We start from the raw sequence: 25,757 nt of genomic DNA, 5'->3' as shown, positions 1-25,757 counted from the left end.
GTGCCTGCGAAACGCGACACAAAATGGCCGCCCGCGGCCTCCACGACAATCAGGCGGTGCTGCCGGCAGCCCCCGCCCTGAGGTGAGGCGGGGCCCCGCGGGGCGACTCCAAGATGGCGGCCGAGCTGTGGCGGCCGGGGCTGGGTGTGCTGCTCTGTGCCCTCCGTAAGTGCCCGGCGTAGCGCCCGGCCTGCCGTGCTCAGCTTTGCCGTGCTCTCGGTGCAGCTATTTACTCCTTCTGTGCCGTTTCAGACGTACAGGCCGCCTGCCGCGGGAGCGCCGTCTCGCAGGAGCTGCTGAAGGAGGGCTTCCACAGGTGGAGCCGCCGGGCGGGGCTCGGGGCTGTGGCTGAATGATGGAGCGGTGTGGGGCGGGGGGATCCTGCAGCCCCGGCCCGGCCCGGCCCGTCTGCCCCACCATAGCAGGCTGCCCAGGGCCCCCTCCGACTCCCCTCGGGCACCTCCAGGGATGGGGCACCCACACAGAATGCCCTGGGTTAAAAAGGACCACAATGACCATCTAGTTTCAACCCCCTGCTATGTGCAGCGTCACCGACCACCAGACCAGGCTGCCCAGAGCCACATCCAGCCTGGGATGTTTAATTTCTCACGTATTTGTGATCTTTCTTCCATCTGCGCCCATCTCTGAGCGTTCGGCAGCGTGACACGTGGAGGTTTTTCTGCTGTCTCTCAACATACAGGTTTCAGCACTGTGCCCCCATGGTTTGCTTTTAAGGGAGCTGCTGGTGAAGGTGGAGCTGAGTGGGACGGGGCAGTGGACAGAAGGGTGCACGGTGGCTGCCAGAACTCACCTGCCACGGGGAGTCTACGTGGATCCCTATGAGCTGGCATCGCTGCAGCAGCACAACGTGACGAAGGTAAGGAGGCAGGATCTCAGGGCTTCTCACATAAAGGCTGTGTTTTGCCAGTAGCTGAAGAGCACGTTGCTCAGGAAGGTGTAATCTGTGTTCTTCAGGGGGCTGCAAGAACCGAGGTGGCTCATTCCCCTTTCCTGAAAGATGCTGCACAGTATCACGTTTATGGCTTCTCGATGCAGCTCTCAGCAGCACCTGGTGCAGGGTGTGTTTTGTCATAGGTTGCTGGTGTTCCTACGTGTAGATGCAAGCTGCTCAGCACTGGATAAGCAATTGTGGTGAAAGTTAATCAGGCTGAAAAGAAGGAAGGTTAACCCTCTATAGAAGAAGAGTGATTGCAGTCTTCCAGCCAAGGTTCTCTATCAGGGTCTTCAAAAGAGCGGAACAGTGGCTTTAAGTGACATGCTGTGGATTTGGAGTGAGGGGCTTTGCAGCTTGTGTTTCATCACAGCTTCCTTGAGAGACTTATGCCTAGATTTTAACTCCAGTGCAGATTACTGCTGGTCCTCGTTTCTCCCATTTTAAATGGGGACCGTCCAGATTTCCCCTCTTCCACGATGTGTCTCTTTAGGTTGTGCCCACGTGGTAAGAAACAACCCTAAAACTATACACAGCCATACTCACTGGGGCTCCATTCTTAGCAGGACACTTTTGTAATAGTGGTAAAACAGTTTATAACAAACACTGGTTCAAACTTACAGCATAACTTTGGACTGGGCTTCAGCTCACTTTGTTTTAGATGTTTGTCTTCTAGGCATATACTCAGTGCTGTTTATTTACAGCCAGCTAGAAAGACAGCCTGCTTTGTTCTCCCTGGAATTTGATGTCTTAGGTGACCACAAGTACTTAACATCACTACTCAGTAGAGGAGTTTGTGTGACTGTGCTTTTGCTGTCTGCTGTGGAGGTTTGAAGCAAGCTCTGTGACACCCTGCCTGTACACACAGAATAAATGCCAACAGTAGACTTTCCCTGGTACTCTGGAGGGCAGGGGTCACTGCAGGGGTTGCAGTTGTCCCTTCTGATGCTGCAGTAGATTACAGCAGCAGACTGTGACCTCCTTAATCTCAGATTCATACCCAAAATGTTCATACCTTTTTTTTTTCCGTGTCCCTCTTCTGCGTTGATTCCAGTCGCAGCCATATCTGTCTCTTCATTCGCTTGCAGGCAGTGCTCATTCCTGATGCTGTTGATGTGGAGGCTCCTGAGTACTCAGCTACAGACCTTACTGTCCTGCTGTACCTGCAGCCCGACCCTCGCTGTTGGCACTGTTTCAGAGCAGCACTGCCTGTGCATGGGCGCTACCACCGGCCAGCAGAAAGCAGCGAGGACGCGTTGGTTGCTCTGAAGGGTGCAGAAATACTGCTCTGCTGCTGTGACGGTGAGGTTCTGCTTTGTTTAAGTTAAACCACTCAGACCGCGTGTTCTCACTGTATTTCTCTTGACAGCTGAAGCCATGCAAGGTGTATTTAAAGTTATTCACTGTCAGGTACTTGGTCAAATGCTGAATCAAAGTATTCTGGTGGTTTCCGAGCCTTTCTTCTTGCATTTGGATGGTGCAGAAGAGGGAGGAAGCGTGTTCCGTGGTGGTTGTAGTTCCCAGATTCTTCTGAAACAAGAACCTGGTATCCACTGACAATGAGTATTTATTATTGATATAAAAGCACTTATGGTAGGGGAATTCTTGTATGCGACAACAGGAGGTCAACAGGAAGACATGAAAGAATGACTTCTGTAGTTTTGGGGAATCTATAAGTTGTAACTGCGTGGTTAGAGTTGAGAGATCTGCAGCTCAACAATGGCTGCTTTGCTCTGTTAAAGACAGCCCGTGGGTGAGGTTCATCCTTAGTTACCTACTGTATCTGTCTTCCATAGAGCACCTGTCGCCAGAGTGCTGGCAGCCTGCTGAGGTGGAAGCTCCCTGTTCAGAGGAGAAGGAGCACCTCTGTCAGTGGTACAGTGCAGCACACCAACCTGTGAGTTCCTATTCCTGAAGGAAATTCTTGCCTCTTGCTGCCTTTTTCTGATATAAGCAGCTTCCAAAGCATGGGACCTAACTGATAAAAGCCTCACTGTGTAACTTCTTAAAGAAGCTCCCTTCTTCCTCTCTGACCTGGTTTTAATGGGTGTCATCCCGTGCTGTTCTGTGCTCTTGGTGGTGGCTGCTCTCCTCACCTTTACATTTGTTCTTTTGTTTTCCTCCTCCCCTAAGCAGTTGAGTTGGAGTCCTAGAATTGACAGTGCTGTAATTGGCACTAGTTGAATTAAGAATGGCCTCTGCAGGGTAGGTTTTTTCAGATGAGTTCAAAATGGGAGAACTCTGCTGCAGTCTAACAGGGGGGAAAAAAAAGACATGAAAAACCAAAAGTTAAAGGAATAACTTCTTAAAAAAAGGCCATCAGATTGGATAAGTGTCAAGGTGAACCAAGGTCAGTTAGATTTTTAGTACGGCCAACAGCTGCCTTTGAAACTTGAACACTTTGTGGTAGTCTAGAGATTCAGAAATAAGACTAATTTGTTTCATAACAAATCTTTTGTTTGTGTAATGTGTGCCTTCCTGTATGTAAGGTACCTTCAGAATACCAACAGCTGTCATCCAAAAGTGTTTTGCAGAGAAACCAAATAGTTGTTTATCTTGGAGAAAAATGGCTTCTCAGTGATCTGCAGAATGCTTATTCTGAGAGATCTCTGCTGGCAAGCTTGATGCTTGAAGAGCAAAGCCACAGAGCATGCAAATGCCTACCATTTACAATGGAGTAGATACATTTATTGAGCTCTGTACAACAAGAGCAACTGGCTCTCTGTAAGGGCACTGAATTGAAAGGCTGTGTCCCATCTCAGCTTTCTTTGGGGATTCAAAATCAAGCCTTAGCAAAAGCCAAGTTAAATAGAAGTCTAGTTACTGCTCCCCTGAGTTGCAGTTAAAAAAAACCAAACCAACAACAACAGAAGCTGGTTAAATGTGCATAACCAATTCACTTTTCCTTGTAGGAGCATGAAGAATTGATTCTGCGGGTCCCGGTGGGGCTCACACAGCACAGTTTCTTAGTGTGTGTCATGACTCTTCTTGCCACCGTGCTCTGTTCCAGCCTGATTCTTGCTGCTGTGTGCAAATATGGAGACTTCTCTCTGGTGACCTGCTTGGAATAAAGAAGTGCAAAATGACTGAGCTCCTTTACTGTTATTTACATCTCAGTAATGCGTGAGGATGCCATATGGACTGTCATTCTGTTGCACAAAGGTGGCAGCAGTCAGGAGCAGAATCTATCTCCCATTCCTTACCCTAGGTCTCAGCCTGCTTTGGCTACAGTGCTTCTCCTTGCAGAGGTGTTTGTATTTCTTGAATTTAAATGAACAGACTTGAGAAGTGGGTGTTAAGGGTATGAAAAACATCTCATCCTTCAAGTTCCTGAGTTTGAAGTTTGTTTACACTGTCCAGATGGGTGATGCATGGATTTGGGAAGAGGCATTCTGTGCTTATTTGTGACAGTAGAAGGCTTAAAAAACAATCTGTACAATTCTGTAGTAACTGGAGGGGGGGGGGGGGGGGGAATGGAGGGGGGGATTAACTGCTCTTGCTCAAATCCTTCACTTAAACAGCTTGGAAAATCTGAAGGAAATCTCACCCTATATCTGAAGCTGAAATAACCCTTGGAAGATGAAAGCTGGTGAAAAGATACAATCTAGAAGCAAATACTTGGAAGACTTGAATTCAGCCATCAGAGCAGTTGGTAAATACAAGGAAATGGAGAGGAAATTACTTAATGGAAAAACTGAGTTGCTTTAGATTAGCAGAACTCGGTTGCTGCTTTCAATCGTCAGTAGGTGGCATTGTGACCTTAAGTAGCTCATGGACTGTTGATGGAGAAAACTTCATTCCTTAGAAGCTCAGTTAGTTAAGAGCAGGTGATTTTCAGGGTGTGTGTGAGAGGGATGAATGAACGTTCTGGTTTTCAAATTCTATCTTCCTTTATATGCAGCCAAGAGTGTTCCCCAGCAGAATCAGCCTTTCATTGCTGTCCAGCTGTAGCTTCAGGATCCCCTGGGCATCCTTCCTCTGCTTCTGCTGGAATTCAATAGAGAGCTCGTCTTGTGACTTTGCCCGCAACAGGTTGGCAAGTGCTCTGACAGTGGGCTCTTGTTTTCCCCTGGCTGTGCTGAATGACGGTGGCTGCGCCAGTGCTTCATCCACTACCTCAGAGGCGTCATGCTCTGCATCTGTGTGGGGGAAGGGAGGAATTAAAGAACAATTGCAGAGAGCTCTTTAACCATATCGGCGCCGCAGGGCTGAAAAGAGACGCTGTGAATAGGTACTTGTCTCTCTGTGGCATCCGGAACTCCCCGGGTTGAGTTTGTCCTCGTGTCCAGCGAGACCTGGACAGGCTGGAGAGCTGGGCAGAAAAAAAAACAGATGAGGTTTAACAAAAGCAAGTGTAGAGTCTTGCAGCTGGGGAGGAATAATTGCATGCAGCGGTACAGGTTGGGGGATGAGCTGCTGGAGGGGAGCTCTGCGGAGAGGGACCTGGGTGTCCTGGTGGACGACAGGTCGGCCACGAGCCAGCAGTGTGCCCTTGTGGCCAAGAGGGCCAATGGCATCCTGGGGTGCATTAAAAAGAGCGTGGCCAGCAGGTCGAGGGAGGTGATCCTGCCCCTCTACTCTGCCCTGGTGAGGCCTCATCTGGAGCACTGCATCCAGTTCTGGGCTCCCAGTACAAAAAAGACAGGGATCTCTTGGAAAGAGTCCAGTGGAGGGCCACAAAGATGGTGAGGGGCCTGGAGCATCTCTGCTATGAGGAAAGGCTGAGTGAACTGGGTCTGTTCAGCCTGGAGAAAAGAAGACTGAGAGGGGACCTGATCCAGGTCTATCAGTATCTGAGGTGTGGGGGGCAGAATGGCGAGGCCGGACTCTTTTCAGTGGTGAGTGGAGACAGGACAAAGGGAAACGGCTGGAAACTGCAGCATAGGAAGTTCTGCATAAATATGCGCAAGAACTTCTTTACAGTGAGGTGACGGAGCACTGGAACAGGCTGCCCAGGGAGGTGGGGGAGTCTCCTTCTCTGGAGATGTTCAAGACCTGCCTGGATGCCAACCTGTGCGACCTGCTGTAGGGAACCTGCTTTGGCAGGGGGTTGGACTCCATGAGCTCTGGAGGTCCCTTCCAACCCCTACAATTCTGTGATTCTGTGTTCTCTCCCGTGCAGTTCTGTGTAGCAGTCTGACTGGTGGAAGGGCAGTGCTTCCAGATTGCTGCTCAGCTCGGCTTTGTCTTCTGAAAGCTCAGGATTTCTTAAGTGTCAGGTGATAGCAGTTGAAAAGCAGGGGCTAGCTAAAGCTACCTGACATCAGAGCCCAGCGAAAGGAACCTCGTTTCACTGGGACAGCTGAAAATATCCCAAGTGGTAAAAATAAGACGGTTTGTCTGGTGATGTGTGTGTGTGACAGTGCGAGGAGTCTGCATCAGCGCTCAGGTGAGAAACTGGCAGGAGGAGCTCAGCACAGCGCTGAACACAGTGACCTCAGAACAGGTTGGAGTGCAGCTGCTGGGATGTGGGGCCAAGAGGGGTTTCAGTGGCCTTTTGTGTGGCACCAGGAGCTACAGGTGTGCCCTGGTGTGGTGCCCCATGGAGCTGAACGTCAGTGCCGGTCCTGCAGGGATCGCTGCTAGGTGCAGGGGAGCCGTGAGGCAGTCCTGTGCCGTGTGGGAGCATTCTGTGGAGGGAGAATTGGGGTGATAGTGGTGATAGCTTGAGCTCTTGGCGAGAGAACAGATAAAAGGTCGGGTACAGCATCGCTAATAGGTGTGAGGACCGAATTAAGGGGATTGACAGAAGGGGATAAAGCTGAGTCGCAAATTAACATCACAACAAAGCAGCGTCGTGTAACAGTGATAGAACCAGAGGGAATGGCTTCAAGCTGTGCCAGGGCAGATTTAGGCTGGACGTTAGGAAATGCTGCTTCTCTGCAAGAGTGGTCAGGCACTGGGATGGGGAGGTGGTGGAGACACCGACCCTGGAGACGTTCAAGGAAGGGTTGGATTTTGCGTTGAGGGACGTGGTTTAGTGAGAGCTGTTGGTGATGGGGGGGGTGGTTGGACTGCACGATCTCGAAAGTCTTTTCCAACCTCGGTGATGCTGTGAAAAAGACGCGCCTGGGGAGAGGATGGCAGAGGGCTGAGCGTTCCGAGGGCGGGCTGGAGCGGGAGCCGGGTGAGCTCGCGGCAGCGAGCGGCGAGGCCGCGCCGTGGGAAAGGAAAGCGGAGCCGAGGGGAGCGCGCCGTTCCGCGCCCCGCTTTCCCGCCCGGCGCGGCGCAGCGCCCCGCGTTTCCCGTCGGCCCCCGCGCCGCTGAGGGCTGCCGGGTGCCGTAGTCCCGTTGGCGGCGCCCCGCCCCTCGCGGGCTGTGGCCACGCGCGGCGGTTCCGCTTCCCCCTCCGGCTCCTGCCGCCGCCGCCTCGGTGGGTGCCGCCGCCGCCATTGCAGAGGCGCCGTGTGGCGGCCGCGCCCCGCTGCCCCCTCGTCCGTCCCGGAGGGCGGCCGGCGCCGCCCCGGCTCCGGTGAGTGCGCGGCCGCGGCCCGCTCCCACCTGCCGCCCGCGCCGCCCTTTGTGGGCCCTCCCGGCCGGGCCTGCGGCGGGGCGGCGGCGGCCGGGCGGCGCCTCGCGGGGCGGCACCGCGGGCGCGGAGCTGCGGGGGGAGCGGGGCGGTGCGGGATGCGCCGCGATGGGATCGCTGTGATGGGATCGCGGCTCGAGCCCCCAGCCGCGCGGCCCAAAAAACGGGAAGCGCTCCGATGTGCGCTGCCGTTATGGAGGGGGTGGAGGTGGCCCGGCGCTGCGGGGCGAGGACGCCGGGTGTGGGCTGGCCGGGAAGGTGTTACGGTCTGGTGGGATGAAAGAGGCACAGGAGCTGAAAACCTGAAGCCTTTGTGAGCTTTGAAGTGGAATGATAGGAGAGGAGAGCAGAGCAGAGCGTGAGGGGAAAACTCAGCGAGCAGCGTTTGAGAGGAAGGAAGAGCCTTCGTGTGGAGCTTCTGGTTGGTGCTGCAGTGCTTGAAGGACCCAAGGTTCACATCCTCTGTGTGTGTGGGATTGGGGCGCGCGTGATTAAAAACGTCGGGCTGTAAAATGGGCAAGAACACAAATGGCCATCAGCTTCATTCTATGGGCTTTGAACTCCTCATGGCACGGTGAGGGGGGCAGGAGGCACACCCTGCACTGCTGGGGTCGGGCTGGGTGCTAACCCTGCGCTCAGCCAGTGTGGGGCTTTGCTGCACAGGCACCTGCTGGTGTGTCCTGTGGGATGGTGGGTGAATGCTTTGACCGTGTAGGGCAGGTCTCATCTTGGGCTTCTTTTAAAATGCGGCCCTTTAAACATTCTGGTGTGCTTATTTCATTTAAGCCTTTCAGTTAGGTTTAAAAGAGAAAATTGTTCGAGCCCCTTTGTTTTCTAAATGATGCTAGGAAAAGTGTAAAGGGCATCGATGCTCCTGATTCTGTCTTTGTGCTGATAGGAGTGCTGCAGGGATCAGAAAGATTGTCAAAGTGTTTTGCTAATAAGAGTACTTCTGCTTTAGCGTTCCCCTATCAGTCTCGTACGCTTCACCTTTCATCTGTTTTCTGTGTTAGGAGGTTTCTGAGGCACTGAGAGCTCCCTGAGATTTCTGTGCCAGCGTTTCCTGTAGCAGTCCCCTTTGCTGACATGCCTGTGCGTAGCCACAACAAAGCAAAAGTTACTTGTTTTGAAAACATGGTACTCGGGGAGATGCTGCTCTGACTGGCTGGGCCTGCTGGTAAACGTGAGCAGCAATCAGGCTCTGGGGCCAGCAAGTGGGATACAGGAGGGAAGCTCTAAAGGTGAGTTGACTTACCAAGGTTTTGGGGGGAGAAGGTAGTGATGGCGAGAGCAGGAGAAGGGAGAGGTGTGTTGCTGCCAGGCAGTGTGTGTTCAGCCCTGCTGCTTTGCTTCAGCTGCCAGCCCTTTGAGAAGCTGTATGTTCAAATGCCTTGAGTGCCTGTGCTTAAAATAGTGTTAGACAGCTCCTACAGGTGATGTTTTGTAAATAAATAAAACAAAATGAATTCTACAGTTTGATCATAGTGATGGGAGAAGTTGGTTCTTTATAACTGAGGTGGTTCCGTGAGAATGATGGACCTGGAACAGATTTTCACTGGTCTGACAGGCTCCTTTCTCTATTCATGTCATTCTTAATAGTGTGAAGTATTAACATTTGTTTCTGGATGGTTGGGTTGATTGTGGAGACTCATAGCTAATGCACCCTAATGAATTATGTTGCTGCTGGCAGTTGGGTAAAGAAGCAAGTGAGTTGCCAATAGAAGGTGGTGGGAAAGCTTTCTCTTCTCTTTCTAGAAACCAAGTTACAGGGATCAGCTCTTTACCAAAGCAGAACCACTGTCTTGGAGCCTAAGGGAGATTCAGAAAGATTCAGGAAGGCTGGACCTGCTCAACTTCTAGTTTTTCAAGGGGAGGCGTTCTTCCTCAGTCTAAATCAAGTTTGGCCCAAAGTTTCAAGAGTTATGTAGCTCTACAGTATCGTCTTGGAGTGATTTCTGTACTTGCTGCAGTAATTGAATGCACATTTGCAGTTAGGTTTTACGTTGCAGGTGCAGGTTGTGTACTGCTCCTTGTCCTGCAAAGTGCAGCACTGTTACCAAACAGTGATCAGCTGAGCACCTGCACACCAGGCTGGCTATGGGGCTGGGTCTCAGAAAGGATAAAGTCCTCTTCGTGCAGCTCCAGGGCTGGAATGATTCTGCATCCCTGCAAGGCCAGCCTGGGGGGAGGCAGCTTTTCCTGCGAGGAAGTGTGGTTTCATATCAATTCATGCTATGGCCTGATGGGAAAATAGGTGCTTTACTTTTTGATTGACTAGCAGACAGGAGCAGTGCTTTGGTTGTTTGGGTGAATTTGGGGTGATTGGAGTTGGTATCTGTGAACTAACCAAAGGAATTCCTTACATGTTTGAGGCACTGATGTTGTGGGATATCAAAACACTGCGGAAACTGGTGAGGATTTTTTTGGTTGGGCAAGACAGATGGATCTTGAAACTCTCAATGCCTCAAACTTGTGTTCCTGAATTTTGAAGTGCTTCAGAAAGTTTCTGCTTCAGCTTCTATGGATGCACGCTGCTTAGAACGTGTTCTTTGATGAACACACTTTAGCAGGGCTGTGTTACTCCCAGGAAGCATGGAGAGCTTTATGTAACAGGTAAGGTCACTGTTTCCTAATAGATGTAAGGGCAGCATCGGTGCTGCTGTGGTGACTGAAGATGGCAAGTAGAGAACAGGCTCTGAGAAGAGCAGTTGTGTTTGGTGGTTAAGTTTATTCACGAGCTTCAGTCGATGTTAAGCTTTGAAAGAAGGCATCTCTCCTGCAGCTGTGGGGATTGGGTGAAGATGGTCTGTTCCTTTGGCAGGTTTCTAGAAGCTCAGATGTCTGAAAATTCAGTTATCATTCAGTCCACAATCATTGGGATTCATCTGCTGGAATGCTCTGTAGCTGACAGTATAGAAACTGGTAGCTGTGGCAGGTTTGTCCAAAGCAGCTCGTGTGGATTTATGGTGTCCTGGGAGATACGTGGCGACCAGTTGTCACCACCTGTGTTATATTTGAATCTGTTCTCTAGGTCTATGCTAATTAGCAATTAATATGTTACCTGTCTTTAAACGAGCTGGACTGAATTCCTTCTAGTGCTGTAGTTTGATTTCAAGAAGCAGCAGCTGCAGGAAGCAGCCAATGTGTCAGAGCGAGCTTTACAAGCAGGGGAGGGATTCAGCACAGTGTGGACCAGCATCAGGACAGCTGGATTAAGGGCTGGGGATACGCTGGCAAGTCTTTCCAATTCAGCTTCTACCTTTTTTCCTTGATCTTGTTTTGGTGCTGCTGCCATGTATTTGTTTGACTCATTCTGCGCTCCCAGGAGTTTACAGCTGTCAGCATACAAAGACTTTTCATAGCTTTTCGTGAGTGAAGTTAGAGCTTTGCCTGGTCCTGTGAGGTTTGTTTTGGAAATAAATGTAATGCTTTCTACTCTTGAGTTATGCTCACTGTTCATTTACAGTCTTTGCAGAAGTGCTTTTATCAACAGGCTTCTCTTCCAAGCAAGAGAGAGAAAAGACCATTTCTGGCAGATGCTTTATAAGTGACCTTACTGTTTAAGCTCCTGCCTCCTGGAAAGGTTTCTGATAAAGTAAGAGCTTGGATGAATGGGAACAAGAGTATTTTTCCCCTAAGCCCATCTCTGCAAAATGCCACCTCTCTTCTGAGGGGTTGGGTCTCACTTATGCTGAAGTCAGAGCGAAGTTGGCCAGGCAGCTCCTTCTGGCAGTGGTTTGCTGAAAGGGGCTGAGCTGAAAGCATTCTATCTGTTATCTGCTCGTTTAAAAGAAAACACAATAAAACAAATTAATTAACTTTTTTGTTGTTCACGTTTTAAAAATAGGGAAGAAACAAAGAGGTTTTCAACTTTACCTTCTGTTTTTAATCTTTGACGGGTCAGGAATTACAAAGACAACAGGTTAAAAATTACAGCCCTTGTTGTCAGGGTTCAGGATATCAGAAGGGAGGAAAAACAATTTCTGGCCCAACTCCACGTGCTGCTGAAAAGGGCCTCAGGAATTTTGGCAGCGATGGCGAGGATCTACCTGTGCTGATGGCCTGGAGCTGCCCGGTGCCTGCAAGACCAGCCTGCAGCCCACTCCTCTCTGAGGATGCTGGAGGGGAGGAGCGAGCAATCAGTCGTCCATAAGAAATCCCAGCTATGTGTCTGTAAGCTTTTGAGCCTATTCATACACAAACACTGCAGGGCACTCCCGAGGCAGCTTTCCCACTACGGTGCTGCTGTGCTGTGAGCTCGGAGATGCTGCTTAGCTCAGCCACAGTGGCACAGAAGAGGTTTGTTTTTACTTTTACTCCTGCAGCTCACGTGGTTTTGGAATAGAGAACATAGCAGTAGGGTTGGCTGTCAGACTGGGCGGCCTCGTAACCTTTGCATCTGAGTTCAGCCTTTTTTCCAAACCTGACCTCCTAAATGATTTGGGATGGTTTTTATGGTGTTTGTTGCTTCTGAGCTAAAGCTGATGGCGGCTGATGAAATACTGACGTTTTATTTGAGTCTTTGGGATTTTTGCTGGACCGTTCACTCCACGTGCTGTGACTGATTTAGGTGAGGAATGTGCAGATGTAATGGTGATTTCACACCTAGGTCAGTATGGGAGGCAGCTGTTTGGGTTGGAAGGAGGAAGGAGAGGGCCTTACTTTCTGCTTGCCCCAGAAGAGCTGCTCCTCCTCACTCCTGCAGGCTGCTGCTGTCACTTCCCTCATTTCATCAGGGGACTACATTTCTGAAAAAGGAATAGCTGATTTTAGACGTAGCTTGGAAGAGTTGCTTCTTGATCTGACACTAACAGCCCAGTTCATAAGGGTTGAAAAGGTGTGTGTTGAGCTTTTGGTTCCTTTCAGCTGCTTTCTTGGGTGGTTCTGAGCTTTTGGGGATGTTACATCAGCCACCTGATGAAACTTGAAGTGAGCAAACCATAGAGCTCTTTATGAAACATCACTGTTTTTTTCTATCACCGTAGAAAATAGGTTTCTAATGTCTGTTAAATGCTTGGTTGCTTTGGAAAAGGCTTTTTTTTCAGCACGTGAATTGTTAGCTGCCACCATTACAGGAATGAACTGGATGAATGCTTGGCTTTTAGAGTTGGAACATTACCACCAAGTGTGAAATACACTGAATAAAATCCTTCTGCACATCCCCTTGCTTGTTCTTCCATTCAAGAGTGCAAGTTAAGCTCAGGATTTTCAAAGATATTTCACAACAGGAGCAGTTAATCCAGTGCTAACGTGCTGAGGCTCTGTGACACTGATGCCCAGGCTGAGCACCGAGGAGCAGAAGTAATTCCTTGTGCTCAGGGGTCCAGGATTTTCTGTAAGTAGCATAGTAGTTCTGTGCTTTGTTTTCTCTTTTATCAGAGGATCAGAGCTGAGATTTTTAGGTCAGCTGGTGCAGGTAGCTGGTGGGAATGGAAGGCAGACATCCCGAGCAGTTTGGTGCACTTTGCTTTCTTCACACGTCGTGCCAGTTGGGGTGTCTGTAACTTTCTTATTTAATAATCATTCCACTGTAGAATACAGTTGTGAAGAGCAGCTCTCGTTCCCCTTGGCGTGCTGTGCACAGGCTGGAAAGCATCGTGTCCTGGTGCTTGGTGGAACTTGGGTGAGTGCTGCTCATGTGGAAGCAGTTAAGACATCTGGTAAAGCTGTATGATAGCACTTCCACAGCAGTGTTACTGGAGCTTGGAGCAGCCAGTGTAGCAATGCTTCAGAATCTGTAAGGGGGGGAAACAAAAGGAGGGCATGAAACTCTAAGAACGGCGCTGAGTAAAACTCCCCAAATCAAATGATTTTTTCTTTATGAATTTACTTCAGTCTCCTGTAGAGATGCTTCCCTGATGCTCCCTCCACATCCTCTGTGATGTAGGGCTCCATTCGTGCTGAGGATTGAGGTAATGCTGTCTCACCAGTCTCCCATCCTTGCGCTGACAGCACAGCACGAGATGTCCTTCTGTTCTGTGGTAGGTTGCCGTGCTGTTTCCCTTGCAGTGGCCCTCACGTAGGTGGGACAGCACAGAATCACAGAATCACCTGGGTTGGAAGGGACCTCAAGGATCATGTAGTTCCAACCCCCCTGCCTAGCAGGGCCACCAAACACACACATTCAGATCAGGTTGCCCAGGACCCCGTCCAACCTGGCCTTGAACACGTCCAAGGACGGGGCATCCACAACCTCTCTGGGCAGCCCGTTCCAGGGCCTAACCACTCTCCTTGTGAAGAACTTCCCCCTAACATCCAACCTAAATCTTCCCTCCTTCAACTTGGATCCATTTCCCCTAGTCCTGCTGTTGTCAGGCCTTTAGAAGAGTTTACTCCCCTCCTGGGTGTACCTTCCTATTGAAGCAGATGTCTTTAATCTCTAAGTTGGGATGGGATGTGTGTATGGAAGGGTGCATCCCCTTCATGAATGACTTTTGTGTAAATGACTTTTTCTTTGTCCCATCATCACAGACATCTCCAGCTGCTTTATAACTGCGCAACTGTTGCTGGAGTCAAGATGAGGAGGCAAAATAAGAGCTGAGAACTTTCTCCTTTTCATACATAAACTCCATAGCTTCTCAAAAAGACAGAATTCTGAACGTTGGGAAGCCTTAATCTGTAAACATTTCAGCAAAACCTTGTCATTCTACTGATAAGAATTTAATTCCTTCTTTATTGAGCAGGTATGTAATGATAGAGCTGGTAACATTACTCTGATTTTATCCAAGTCCTGTTATATATGTTTTTAATTTAATACCATTTAGCCTACCAATGGTTTCTGTTGTTCACCTGCCTTTGGCTGTGTTGTTTTCCAGTCTCTTTTCAAATGGACTGCTTCCATAAGAGAAATGAGGATCCTTTTGTTCTTGAACCGTGTGAGGAGTTGTTACAAACATTTTTTGGTGTGGATTTTGCTCCCCTCCCTCTAGTTAGAATAAAAGAGCAAGAATCTCCCAACCCTGATGGGTTTGAGCCTTAGAGCTGAGCTGACAGCTAGAACATTTGTGGTGCTACATACCCTGAGAGAGTGCTTGTCATGCTGAGTTGGATAGGATGACGTTTGCAGTTGCTTCATGCCTTAGGTAAGTTGTTAGGCAGCTTGATGCCTAGGTGCACAAGGTGAGCTGTCACCAGCAGTGGACACCTCGCACGTGTTGGTCATGCCCTCTCTTTATGATTTGTTTCCTTTTTTAAAACTACTTTGCCCTGTTTCTGATATGCTGCTTCTGTGTTAGACACTGAATTCTGTTGTGATCTGCACAGCGATGCAAGTCGTTTTTTGAAGTTTTTTGCAGCTTCCTAAGTTCAGTGTTCTATTTTGTCAACTGTTTAAATATTATTTTAACTTGGCTGCTTCCCTTGGAAACTCTCCTGCTTCACAGCATGCCCGTTATCCTGTTTCGTTGGCTGTTACATGGGACTTATATCTGTTTGGTTGATAACTGTGTTCTTCGTTTTGGACTTTTGCTTTCAAAAATGTTTCCTTCTGGAGCAGCTGGATCTGTTTTTGTGGTGCTGGTGCTGCCGTGTCCCATGCAAACAGCTGTAGATGGTTAGAGGTAATGCAGCCCGTGCTCCCTCAGAAAAGCAGGGCAACTGAAGTCCTTGTGCGTTTATTTCCATGCATACATACTTGTATTTTATTATCAGTTGGATTCTGAAACAGGAGATGCGTATGTAGCAGTAATAAATCCAGAGCAAGGTAAAAATTTCATTTAAAAAAGACAACAACTCATCGCTGACGTCCAGTTTTTTGAATGCAAATTGATGAACGTGATGTTCTTTCCAGGTTCAAAACAAGTGCCCTGCAAGACACATGAGAACATTTGCCCAAATTGCAAGGAATTGCAGGGAATTACTGACAATAATATGTTGCTTGTGTGTGTGCATGCCCTCTCAGACTAACTGCAAAGACACAGGAAATGTATGAGAGCATGCAGGACAAAGCAGGCGAGGGTCACAGGGTGAGTACTGGAGTAGGGGCACAGGAAAGTGATGTACAGAGCTGCTGTGCCCAGCTCAGTTTCTCCAGTGTGCTTTTAGCTGTTCTGTTGAACACAGAATTACAGATATGAAGAGCTTGGAAATTCACATTGACTTGAGGTACAACAGCTACAGTTTGTGCTTGTCGTACTCTTCACTGCTATTTGATGTATTGGGACAGGGTGAGCTTGTGCCAGTGACTGCAGAATTTCTTTGTGTGCCCCACTGAGGTGCTGTGTGCCTCTGCTGGTGGAGTTTAACATGTTAGGAAAACTAAACTTTTGGAGTGTGATGAAATTCTCCCTTAATGTGACAATCTTGGAGTGCTCTTGGACAGCAGTGCCAGCTGTGGGTAGAAGTAGTGTCAGTGAGGCTTTGTAGCCAGAGTTTGGGGATGACTTTGCTGATGCCATCATGCAGTGTGGAGCTGCTGTAGTAGAAAAAGACTGAGGCAACCCTTCCTGTTTTGCTCTTTTGGGGATTTTTTTTGCTAAATTCACAGCCTGGCTCCTAACTCAAGATCTGCATCAGAGTATTGCTAGCTGTTAGCAGGGAAGCTCATTTGCTGTTGTTTCCTGTGAGTGCCCGCAGCCAGAAACATGCTGTCTGCCTTCCTGTTAGCAAAGCAGCTCGGTGAGATGGGCACGGTGCAGCTTTGCTGCTGTGGGCAGCCCTGCCTGGGGCTGATGCATAGAAGCCTTGGCAAGCTGCTGGTGGCCGCAGGCTCAGCCATGGCTGTGCTGATAGACCCTTGCTGTGGGGTATTCTGGCAGCGGTGAAGTCTAAAAGCTGCACGGGCTGCTCGTTGCCTCACCTGCCTAATGTACGTGGCAGCCAGAGCCAGCTTTCCCAGCTCATGGTGAGTGACCTTCCCCCAGCACAGAGGCAGGATGCTGCAGGACGTGCTTCTCCGGCACGAGTTTGGCTGCTGGGAGAAGTCACCCATCCATTGTGCAGGGTACGCTCAGGAGATAGGCCACGTCCACCCAAGACATCTCTGTTTTATGATTTAAAGCTGTGCTCAGGTGCTTTTTGTATTTACAGACACTGCATTTGATGTCTTTGTGGGTGATGCTGTTGCTGGGTGAATGTGTGATCTGTGTGGGTACCAAGATCCTGGGCTGGGGCCGTTCAGCGGGCTGCTCCATGCAGCTGTAACTGCCTGGGTGACCCCTGCTGTGCACTGCAGGGGGGAATGGCACTTGGCAAGAGGCAGGATTTCCTGTGGGGCATTCTGTGCCAGGCAGCACTGCTTTATAGCTCTGCAAGAAGAGCTGAAGGAACTGAAGTTCTCACTATCTGCTGGCTGTAGCTGCAGTTAAAGTGAAGCTTGGCCGACTGCTGGACAGAAACAAAGGCTCGATTCTTGGTGTGTGCAGGATGCTATTTCTCTCTTTTTTTCCCCTTTGTCTTTTCCCTCTTTTGTTCTTCTCCCCCATAGCTGCCGTTTTTACAGCTCCATCAGCAACATCAGCAGGGTGGGAGAGTGATGGATCCCTAACAGCTGGATGCTTCTTTTCTTTACCATGCTGACATGCCCTGCATGTCCACTATTTTGGGGGTTAGAAACCATTTTGCTTTCTATCAGAGTTGCTGCTGATCTCTGTGCTACGCCACAGCCTGACGTTTTTGGGAGGTGTCAGTCCGGGTTACAGCAGCTGTGTGTGCTGTTAGAAATACAGACACAAACTGAGCTGCAAAAATGCCTTGCTCAGGTAACGTACCCTTTATTCAAATAACTTTTGCTCTGGAATGTGCTCCCTGCCTGTAATGCCAAGTTTAATTAAGAGAGGATCGCAGGGATGAGATACAGACTTCATTTTTCACTTCTCGTCAACTTTCCCTCCTTGCCTTTTTCCCTGTTCTCCTTTGATCTTCAGAAAATCTCAGCTCATGAAAATTAAGGCTCCACAGTCTTCAAGGTAAAGAAATATGAGTAAGCACGAGCACCTCGGATCACAGATTTGCATGCGCTGTGCTTGCTGCAGGCTGTCTTTCTTCAGTTGACTCAGGTTTTCACCTCGGTAGAGCAGGGGTGAGGAATTTCCTTGTTGAGGACTGAATAGGCTTTTCAAACACCTTTGAGCCCGCTCTGTCATTATGCAGCATCGCACAATGGTTCGTTGAAGCCAAACCGTGGCTGTGGGCTGCATGAAACAGAGCATGGCCCCAGCTCAGCGGGTGGGTGGCAGCTGGGCCTGCAGCAGGCTGCTGGATCCCCAACCCTTGGGCTCCTGCTTCACATGCCTGCAGGGCTGCCTTTCTGCACCGAGGTGGACATGGACACCTGTGGATCCATCCTGTTCCCGTTCTCTGCTGTCGTCAGCTCTCAGCGATGATGCTGTGGCCTCACCTTTGAAGTCTTCCTGCCCTGCTTGGGGAAGAGGAAGCAAGAAGCGACTCGTTGGCTGCCTTCGGGGCCTGTCAGGTGCTGCTGTCGCAGTGCTGGAGATGGGGAAGTAAGAGAAGCAGTTTCTGATTTATTTATGACAAAATGCGCTGCTATGGTTCAATAGTGCTGCATTTCTACAGTGAGAAGGAAATGAGAATTCAGGTGGGAATCGGGTGGTCGTGGCTTGCAGAGATGGATCACAAGGGCTTGCAGAGATGGATCACAAGGGCTTGCAGAGATGGATCACAAGGGCTTGCAGAGATGGATCACAAGGGCTTGCAGAAATGGATCACAAGGGCTTGCAGAGATGGATCACAAGGCTTGCAGATGGCTGCGACATGGAGGAAAGTGAAGTACTGCTAATTGGCTGAAGTTTTCTGTGTGCTGATGGACCCTCACTGGGACTCCTGCTCATCCTGTCTCTGTTCTGTGCCTCTTTGAATTTTCCCCACTGATACCTGTTTCAGTCATAGACCAGAGCTGATAGTTCTGGAACGATCTCCCTCCTCCCAGTTCATAAAGTGAAACTTAGGCAGAAAACATTTATCCTTACTGAGGCTCCTGCTTATCGCCGTGTCTTCAGCTCGTGAGGCACGGAAGAAGATAAAATGGAAAGAATTGAGCTGGTTATGTTGCAGTGTGGGTGTCATGCCATCTGATCTGCAGGAGGCTGAGGTTCTCCCGTGTTGCTGGTAGAGTGGCAACGTGATGCACTGCCTCTGTTGCGTGCAGCTGTAAGGGAAGTCAGCAGGAAAGGGCTGTTCAAAACATTCATGGTTGCCTCTTTAGCAGCTGAAAGCAGCAAACTGCTGCACGTGGCAGTTGATATTGCAGAAAAAAAGACTGGTGATGTATTAGCACCTTCAGTGCCTTGCCAGGCAGTGACTTTGAGTGATACAGTATGTCCTTGCATAAATCTTCATGAAGAGTTTGTATTGCTTGTGCTCAGATTTTATATACATATAAAATCAGCTCTCTTGATTGCATCATCTGAAAGCGTATCTTGCTTGCTTATGCTTGTAATTTGGAGAGTTTTGTGCTTGGTTGGAATATTTCAGATTAGCCTAGTTTCCTCTTCCCTCCCCATAAAGGAAAGTTAAATAAAAATAACTGTTAGCTTTCGCGGGCGTGCGGTTTGGCGCAGACCAAATGCTTATTTTATCTGAGGCCTCTGAAGGTGGAAGGAGATGTTTCAACAAGTCCCTTGGAGGCTGGCAGAGGCGCAGGGCTGGAGAGCTGCATGCCGTTAGCACATCTGCATGCATAGGTGGAAGCCATCACCCTGCTGGCTCTCACCGGCCTCTATCAGGGCTGCTCTTGGTCTTGTTTTTGCACAAGTCCTCTTTTGGCAGACGGAAGATGTGAGGCTGCGTTTGCCGAGTCTTTGAGAAGGTAATTCTTGGCCAGCCACATCTTTGAATACAACTTTTTGAGTTGGAATGGAGAGATGAGGATTTTCAGTCACCGAAGGTGCTCTTCCGCTGTTCTAGAAACTCCTTTTTAGGTCAGATTGAATAAATCTGATGCTGCTGGAAAACAAAACCGTGGAGAAGACGGTCTGAGATTTGCTGCTTCTGTGGATTTGTCTGCAGCGTTGAAATCATCTGGGATGGGTGAGCTGCTGAGTGCTGGGGCAGGAAGTGAGCTGCGGCTAAGGTAGCACCGTCTGAATGCACACTTGTCAGAAAGCTGCTTTCAGCTAATCCCTGGGAGGAAGCGAGCTATAATCAGTACTCTGTGAGCTAATCACAGGAAATCTATTGCTCAACAGGAGCCTCGAGGGGGGGTGGGAGGGGAAAAAAGGAAAAAAAGAGAGGAGTGTTAGAAAAATACCCGTGCAGACATTGCGTTCTGCTTTTGTATTCAAAAAATGTTTGGCCCGAGAAAATAGAATATCTGCTGAAAAGACCAGCCCTCCAGAGTGCATTGATGAGCTGCACAATGCCTGTGTTTGTTTTCTTGGAAGGTCTTTTTGCCCCCTTGTCCGGAATAAAGAAGCATCGCGGCTCGTCTCCTCCAGGAAGGTGTTCTGCTCACGAATGGTGGTGCTGGGAAGGCTGAAGGAGATAACAAATTAGGTCAGTGTGCTGGGAATGTCTCTGAACATCTCCCCAGGGATTTTTGTGTTACAAATCAAGAGTGAAACACGACTCTCAATCTCCCTCGTCACACCAGTCTTTTCTTGGAAGCAGCACAAATGAGTTCTTTTCTTGTATTTTTTTTACTTTGTCTTTTTTTTTTCCCCGCTCAACTTTCGCCTTGGAGATTAAGTTAAGGCATCTATTCTGCTCTTTTCCTCTGTGCTGGACCTGCCTGTCCCGGATGCTGCTCTCTGTGCATGACAAGCGTTGCCAGCAGCGCCCTGTAAGGCTCTGCAGGAAGAGAGCAGATGACAGCGCTGCCGCCACGCCGACTGCTGGGAGGATAACTGGCCTTTCTCAGACCTCGTGCCCTGAGCCAGAGCAGGGCTGGGCAGAAGCCCTTAAGGGTCAGGCTATTTTGCAGTCTTTGGGTCTCCTCTCTTTTCTTCTGCTCCTCCCATCGGACATCTCATAGTTGTGTTGTACTGATTTCAGGTGTTGTGCATGCAGCCGTGCCCGAGTGCTCTGCACTTCTTGCAGCAGTCCAGGTGCTGTCCTGGTGGGGTTCTGCAGCCACATCAGGCTGCAATTTCAAAAGCAAAATGGTTGTGTTTCTTAGTATCATGCTAAAGGGTAATGGGTTACTTCTGCTTTTTGGTCAGCCCTGTAAAATAGACTTCCGTTTGACGTTTGTGTTGCTCCTTTGGTGTTACATTGATGATAGATAAATAAACTGAGTAATTTTTACCTGCACGAAGCAGGGCTGAGTTCAGTTGGCAGCTCCATGAGCTTCCAATCAGGGTGTATGTATTGCTGGGGATTAATTGTGGCTGCTGGGAGGGACAGCATGAAGTGAGGCTGTGCTGTGGCAGGGGTAGGAATTCACATCTGTGCTATCAAACAGCTCCAAGCTCAATATTGCGTTTTCCAAGCATTAGGCCGGTTTCTTTTTGCATCACATCCTAGACATTGAAATACAGGTGAAGCTTGGAGGACACAAATGTATTAATTTGAACGTTTTACAAAGAAACTCCAACTCCTTATGGATGTTATTGATCCTCAAGATTTTTCTCTCTTCCTTCCCCTGCTCAAGGCCTTGCAGTTCTGCACAGTTCTGCTGAGGTATGGACACACATGATGTATGTTTAAAAACTGATATGCTCAAGTAAAGCATGCTAGGAAAACTGTGACAGCACACAAAAGCAGGTAGGAAAGTGCTCGTCTTTGATTTCATTTTATTTCCCTTTAGTCATTCTGCAAACAAGACAGAGATGAAAAACATTTGTCCTTTCTTAAAACTCAAAGGAGCTGAAGAGCAGCCCTGGGGCAGAGCGTGCTGCCCTGCTGCCCAGCATTGGAGCCCTCCTGCTGCTTCTCCAGCAGGACAGAGGGTGCATTTGCTCTTCTGCTTCTGCAGCTCAAGTTATGAGGGCACTGAGGACTACAGAGGATGAGGAAAGTACATCCTTTGTCCACAGGGGGTACTGTCATATGCAAGAGATACACACCAAGAATCAGAGCTGTGCGGTCACAGGCTCTGGCCCCTGTGATTATGTTTTGTGGAGTAAGTAGCAGAGCTGCTGGGAGGAAAGGGTTCAGCTCTGTGTCTTTTTTTGTGAATGTAGTGGGTTGCAGTGCTGTTCTGTGGTGGGAATGAATCTGTCTGAAGTCTGTAGTTAAGTATGGTTTGCAGCCTCACAGCTTGTCTGTGGTTCTTTCCATCACTTTCTAGTTCTGGTAATTAAACATAGTGCCACTGTGACTGTGAGGAATGCACAAATCCATTATTAGTAGTGATGTTATCTTCACTGGCTAAGGTGAATCCATTTCCTTTTCTCTCTGTTACCTGTACTTGATTGTCGATGGGACACGAATGATTGCCCCTACCTGGTGTCTTTTCCTGTGAGAGAAGAGGAAAGGAGCTTCTAGATGTATCTCTGCAGTCCTTTATTTTATTTCTCTATTTTTTACCTCTTCCAATCATGGCACCTAAGGCCAAACCTCTACAACCACTTCAGAAGTGCTTCCTGGGCAATGGAGGTTTCCTCTGCATAATGAAGAGGGGCTTAAGGACAAAGGAGGAGGGAACTGCTCCTTTCTTCTGCTTCTTCAAGCTTTAGTGAGCTTGAAGGATTTTAACTGCAAATAAAAAACGCATTTCCTTAGGTGTGAAGCTGATCCAGGGCATTCTCCCACAGCCAGTTTGCTCTGTCAGCCTTGAGCTTCTCTACTTGATGGTCCCTGCAGCCCCACGTGGACTTGTTTTCTTCTCTCCTGCTCCTCAACTCTATTTCAGGTGGAGTCAAGGAAGCTCCTGAACACTGAACACAAACCAGCTGGTTGGAGTTGCAGTTCAGAGGTTCAGTACAGGTGCTGTTACATCAGTGCTTTGAAGTGCCTCATTTCTGGTGGAATAGATGGATTTGGGGTTTCCATATAGTTGCTTCCAACCTGTTGCTTAACAGTTTCTTCTCTTGAACATACGAAGTGCTAAGGAGTAGTTATCTTCAGCTTTGATGAACTTGTTTGTGCTCTTATCACTGAAAATTCAGAATTTTCACTATAGTGAGGATTCCATTTTGTAAAACATGCAAATAAAAGTGGGAAAGTGTAAAAATTGGCAACCTGAATCTCACGTTACGGCATTATTAGGTGGCTGGGCTGTCAATGAAAGGATGCAGGGACTTAGCACGGGCTTGGAGGACCAGTCTGTCTGTTTCAGACATAGGCTGGTTGGCTGCCTTTACATCTTGCTGTTGCTTATATCAAGCAACAAAGCAATGCATGGATAGATGGGTTTTACCCCCTTGTACTCCAAGTGCAACTTCAGAGCTGTGTTCTTGCTGATGCAGACCCTCCCTTCTGTACTGTCCTACCTCTGCACTCCTAAAAGCTGATTCTATAAAGCAGGACTCTTCAACTGTGGTGATTTGTACAAGGAGATTATATGTCTCAAACTGGTGGCACATGCTTTTGTGAAAGCAGTGCTTATTGTTAGGAAAGAGATTGGAGTTAAAATCCCTGCGGATTGGCTGCTCAGTCGTGCTGTTAAATTCCAGGGTTCTTTTTTCCCATATTGCAGGGTAGGTACTGGAAAATTGAGAAGATCCTGCAGATAACTTGCAACATCTGAAAGAGCAATCAGTAAGCAAAAATGGAAGGCTAGGAACCATGGTCTGATCTACGGCTGCGTCCCCACCAGCTGAGTCCAGTGTTGCAGGCCTATTTATCACTCTGTCATCAGGAAGAGGGCTTGAAGGCAGATTTGTCTAGGTGGATGTTGTGCAGCTTTGACAGCTGTTTCCCATCAGTCTGTAAGTCTGTGGGGCAACCCACACATGGTCACTTCTCAACTGAGGCTGCCAGAACTTTGGTTCATGCTGTTTGTGCCTCTGAAGGTATGTGTACAGAAATGATGTGCTTTCCTGGGCATTCATGGCGGTAATGCATTTCAGTCTCTTTTGAGCTTCTCAGTGTAAAAAAGCTTGCTCTCGTGCTGCTTTGGGCTGCTGGCCTGCTTTGCTTTTCCTAGTTGGGATTTGGCAGCGTTCTTCTCTGCGGTGTGTAACAGCAAGGAAGGACAGCCCTCCTATTTGCAGCTCTGTGAAAGCCACACACGGCGTGCAGTGCAGTGTTTATACTTTGTGAGTAAGGCGTGGGTAGCGATAGCAGGTTGTACTCACTGTCCCAGCCTGGCTCTGAATGGCACTGACAACATCACGAGAAACAGAGGAGGGGTGCTGACTTCTCTTCCAGGCTCATCTTTTGGGCACATTGAGGAATGAGGGGCTTGTTTCTTATTCAGCTGACATGGAGAGATGATTTCTGTATGCTGTTTACAGCCTATGCCTTTTCCTTGGCGATCAGCAAAAAAAATCTCCAGTATATCATGGGGAGGGAGGAGAGGCTGCTGTAGGTTTCATTGAGTGAATGTGGAATGCCTCCTGCAGATGCTTTGTTGTGCTGTGTGTTGGCACTGGTCGCTGTCTCTTCGTGCTCACTCTTGTGTTAAGAACTCTGGTAGGATTATGACAGTAGTGTGTGAGTGTGTATTTACATGGGTGTTTCTCACAAGTGAAGAAAGTGTGGGATAGAGGATTGAAGCTGTGCACGTCCTTGCTCAGAAGTGGAATACATCTAGTAGATCTGTATCCGTGCTCTTCTATTTAGGCTGTGTGAATTGGGTAGAGATATTCTTGATTCTGCTTAATGGGGATGGTGTGTTATGGCTCTAAAGACAAGCTATTCTGCTCTCCACAAGATAAATGACAAGAAAGGACTCTGTAGCATGAAGCACTGAGCTAGAACTGCCCTTAGGTTACACTAGTGTCCTTACGTGCTTTATCACTTGCGTGTATGAAGCCTTGATGTCAACAGTTAGTGAACCAGACTGGGGAATGGATGCACATCTTAACTGTCTGTTCTTTCTGATTGGCTCGGTGTTATCACTGGAGAAGCCTGTCACTGCATCCCACAAGTGCTGCTGCTTGCCCTGTGAAGGGGTGGCCCAGGGTGGGAGTGGGGAGCCAGAAGGGAGGAAAGGAGCTCTTCCTTGAGGGAAGCATCAGTGCTGAGCAATGCAGTGCTCGCTGTGCTTTGCAAAGATGAATTTGTACCTCCTTTCCCTACTGGCCAACAAAAGAAATGCTCTGTTTGTGTCTTCCGTGCTTGCTTCATATGGTTTAACCAATATTTCTGTTTCAGAGTCCTCACTAGCTGTTCAGAACCATGTCTGACAACGGAGAACTGGAAGACAAGCCACCAGCTCCTCCTGTGCGGATGAGCAGTTATGGGGGAAAGGACCCGTTGTCTGCCAACCACAGCTTGAAACCTCTGCCCTCCGTACCAGAAGAGAGAAAACCTAGGAATAAAATCATCTCCATATTCTCTAGCACTGAAAAAGGTGAGATGCCTCAATTTTCTATCTATTTCTTTATTCTTCTTCCAAGGTTTTGTAGCACGTTATGCATTTGAGTCCAAAATCTGCAAGTGAGATTGTGGAATTTCTTTACTGCAGCCTGTCTGAGTATTAGAGAAAATGCAGGAAGTTTGATCTGTGTGTTCAGTGAGCTGTTCTTTCCCTTTGCCCTGGATTGCTTGAAGATGAAGTGCTCAGGAAGAGAAACTGAATGAGTTCTTAAGAAAGCCTCAACCTGGTACTTGTCACGTTTGCTGCATTTTTCAACAACCCTAATGAATGTTTCTGATTCCTGCATATCATGTTCCCTACCATTTTGCTAAGTTAAGAACAGATTTTTAGTTTAAACTGAGCATCCGTCTGTTTTGGAAGTTACTTGATGTTAATGACCATTAAGGTGGTACCTTTGAGGTAAGAAGTGGGAAAGCAGGGGGTGTTTGAAGGAGAATAGGGAAAAATGAAGTCCTCCTCCAGAGATCAGATCTGTGTAACTGCACATTTCAGGTTAATTACCAGCAGGGGAAAATCTACCTCTGTGTAGAAATGGCTTCTAACGCCTGCTGGAATAGAAGCATGCAGAGATTTACTGGCCTGACCTGAGACTGCAGTGTGTTTTGTTACTCTGTACCCTTCAGTGTTTTTTAAAATTTATTCCTGACAGCAGTCAATGCTAAATGTTAACGCATGTTGACATCAGTTGTGTTTTGGATCGACTCAGCAGCTGTCACTGGTAGTTGAGCGCAGCCTGTCCTGCATTTTGGGACCAGTTGAGCTGTGTATCTCTTTACAAACACTTGGGAATGGGTTACAGAAATATGACGTGCTCCCTATGGAAGAGCAGACACTGAAGCAGAGGAATGTGTTTTATTGTTCTGTCAGTGTTAGGAAAGATGTTGCACATT

The 25,757-nt window shown here is 48.5% G+C and overlaps 2 protein-coding genes across 7 annotated transcripts in view; both read left to right on the top strand.

The window, feature by feature from the left end:
• The first annotated feature begins 61 nt into the window (after positions 1–61).
• Positions 62–5,156, top strand: PIGX (phosphatidylinositol glycan anchor biosynthesis class X). 2 transcript variants are annotated; one of them, XM_052686008.1, is made up of 6 exons: positions 62–165; positions 253–316; positions 736–877; positions 2,041–2,254; positions 2,749–2,849; positions 4,854–5,156. In XM_052686008.1, the coding sequence occupies exons 1-6, from the start codon at positions 114–116 to the stop codon at positions 5,139–5,141; spliced, it is 861 nt and encodes a 286-aa protein (XP_052541968.1). In that variant the 5' UTR covers positions 62–113; the 3' UTR covers positions 5,142–5,156. The 2 variants fall into 2 exon arrangements, with proteins under 2 accessions (XP_052541968.1, XP_052541969.1); XM_052686009.1 differs by lacking the exon at positions 4,854–5,156 and adding an exon at positions 3,865–4,038.
• Positions 5,157–7,301: 2,145 nt separating this feature from the next.
• PAK2 (p21 (RAC1) activated kinase 2) overlaps positions 7,302–25,757 on the top strand; it is a 39,091-nt gene continuing 20,635 nt past the window's right edge. Inside the window, exons 1-3 of one of the 5 annotated variants that reach the window (XM_052685996.1) lie at positions 22,082–22,233; positions 23,020–23,251; positions 24,642–24,840. In XM_052685996.1, the coding sequence (XP_052541956.1) occupies positions 24,666–24,840 (175 nt within the window). In that variant the 5' untranslated portion in view covers positions 22,082–22,233; positions 23,020–23,251; positions 24,642–24,665. Of the gene's footprint in view, positions 7,425–19,822; positions 19,935–22,081; positions 22,234–23,019; positions 23,336–24,641; positions 24,841–25,757 lie in introns of those variants that run through there. The other 4 variants (XM_052685993.1, XM_052685994.1, XM_052685998.1 and 1 more) reach the window with 4 other exon arrangements.

This window comes from Tympanuchus pallidicinctus, unplaced genomic scaffold (genome assembly GCF_026119805.1).
Source record: "Tympanuchus pallidicinctus isolate F22 unplaced genomic scaffold, pur_lepc_1.0 scaffold22, whole genome shotgun sequence".
In the NCBI taxonomy this organism is placed as follows: Eukaryota; Metazoa; Chordata; class Aves; order Galliformes; family Phasianidae; genus Tympanuchus; species Tympanuchus pallidicinctus.
The sequence above is the reverse complement of the archived record's forward strand: the minus strand, read 5'-3'. Positions and strand labels throughout refer to the sequence as shown.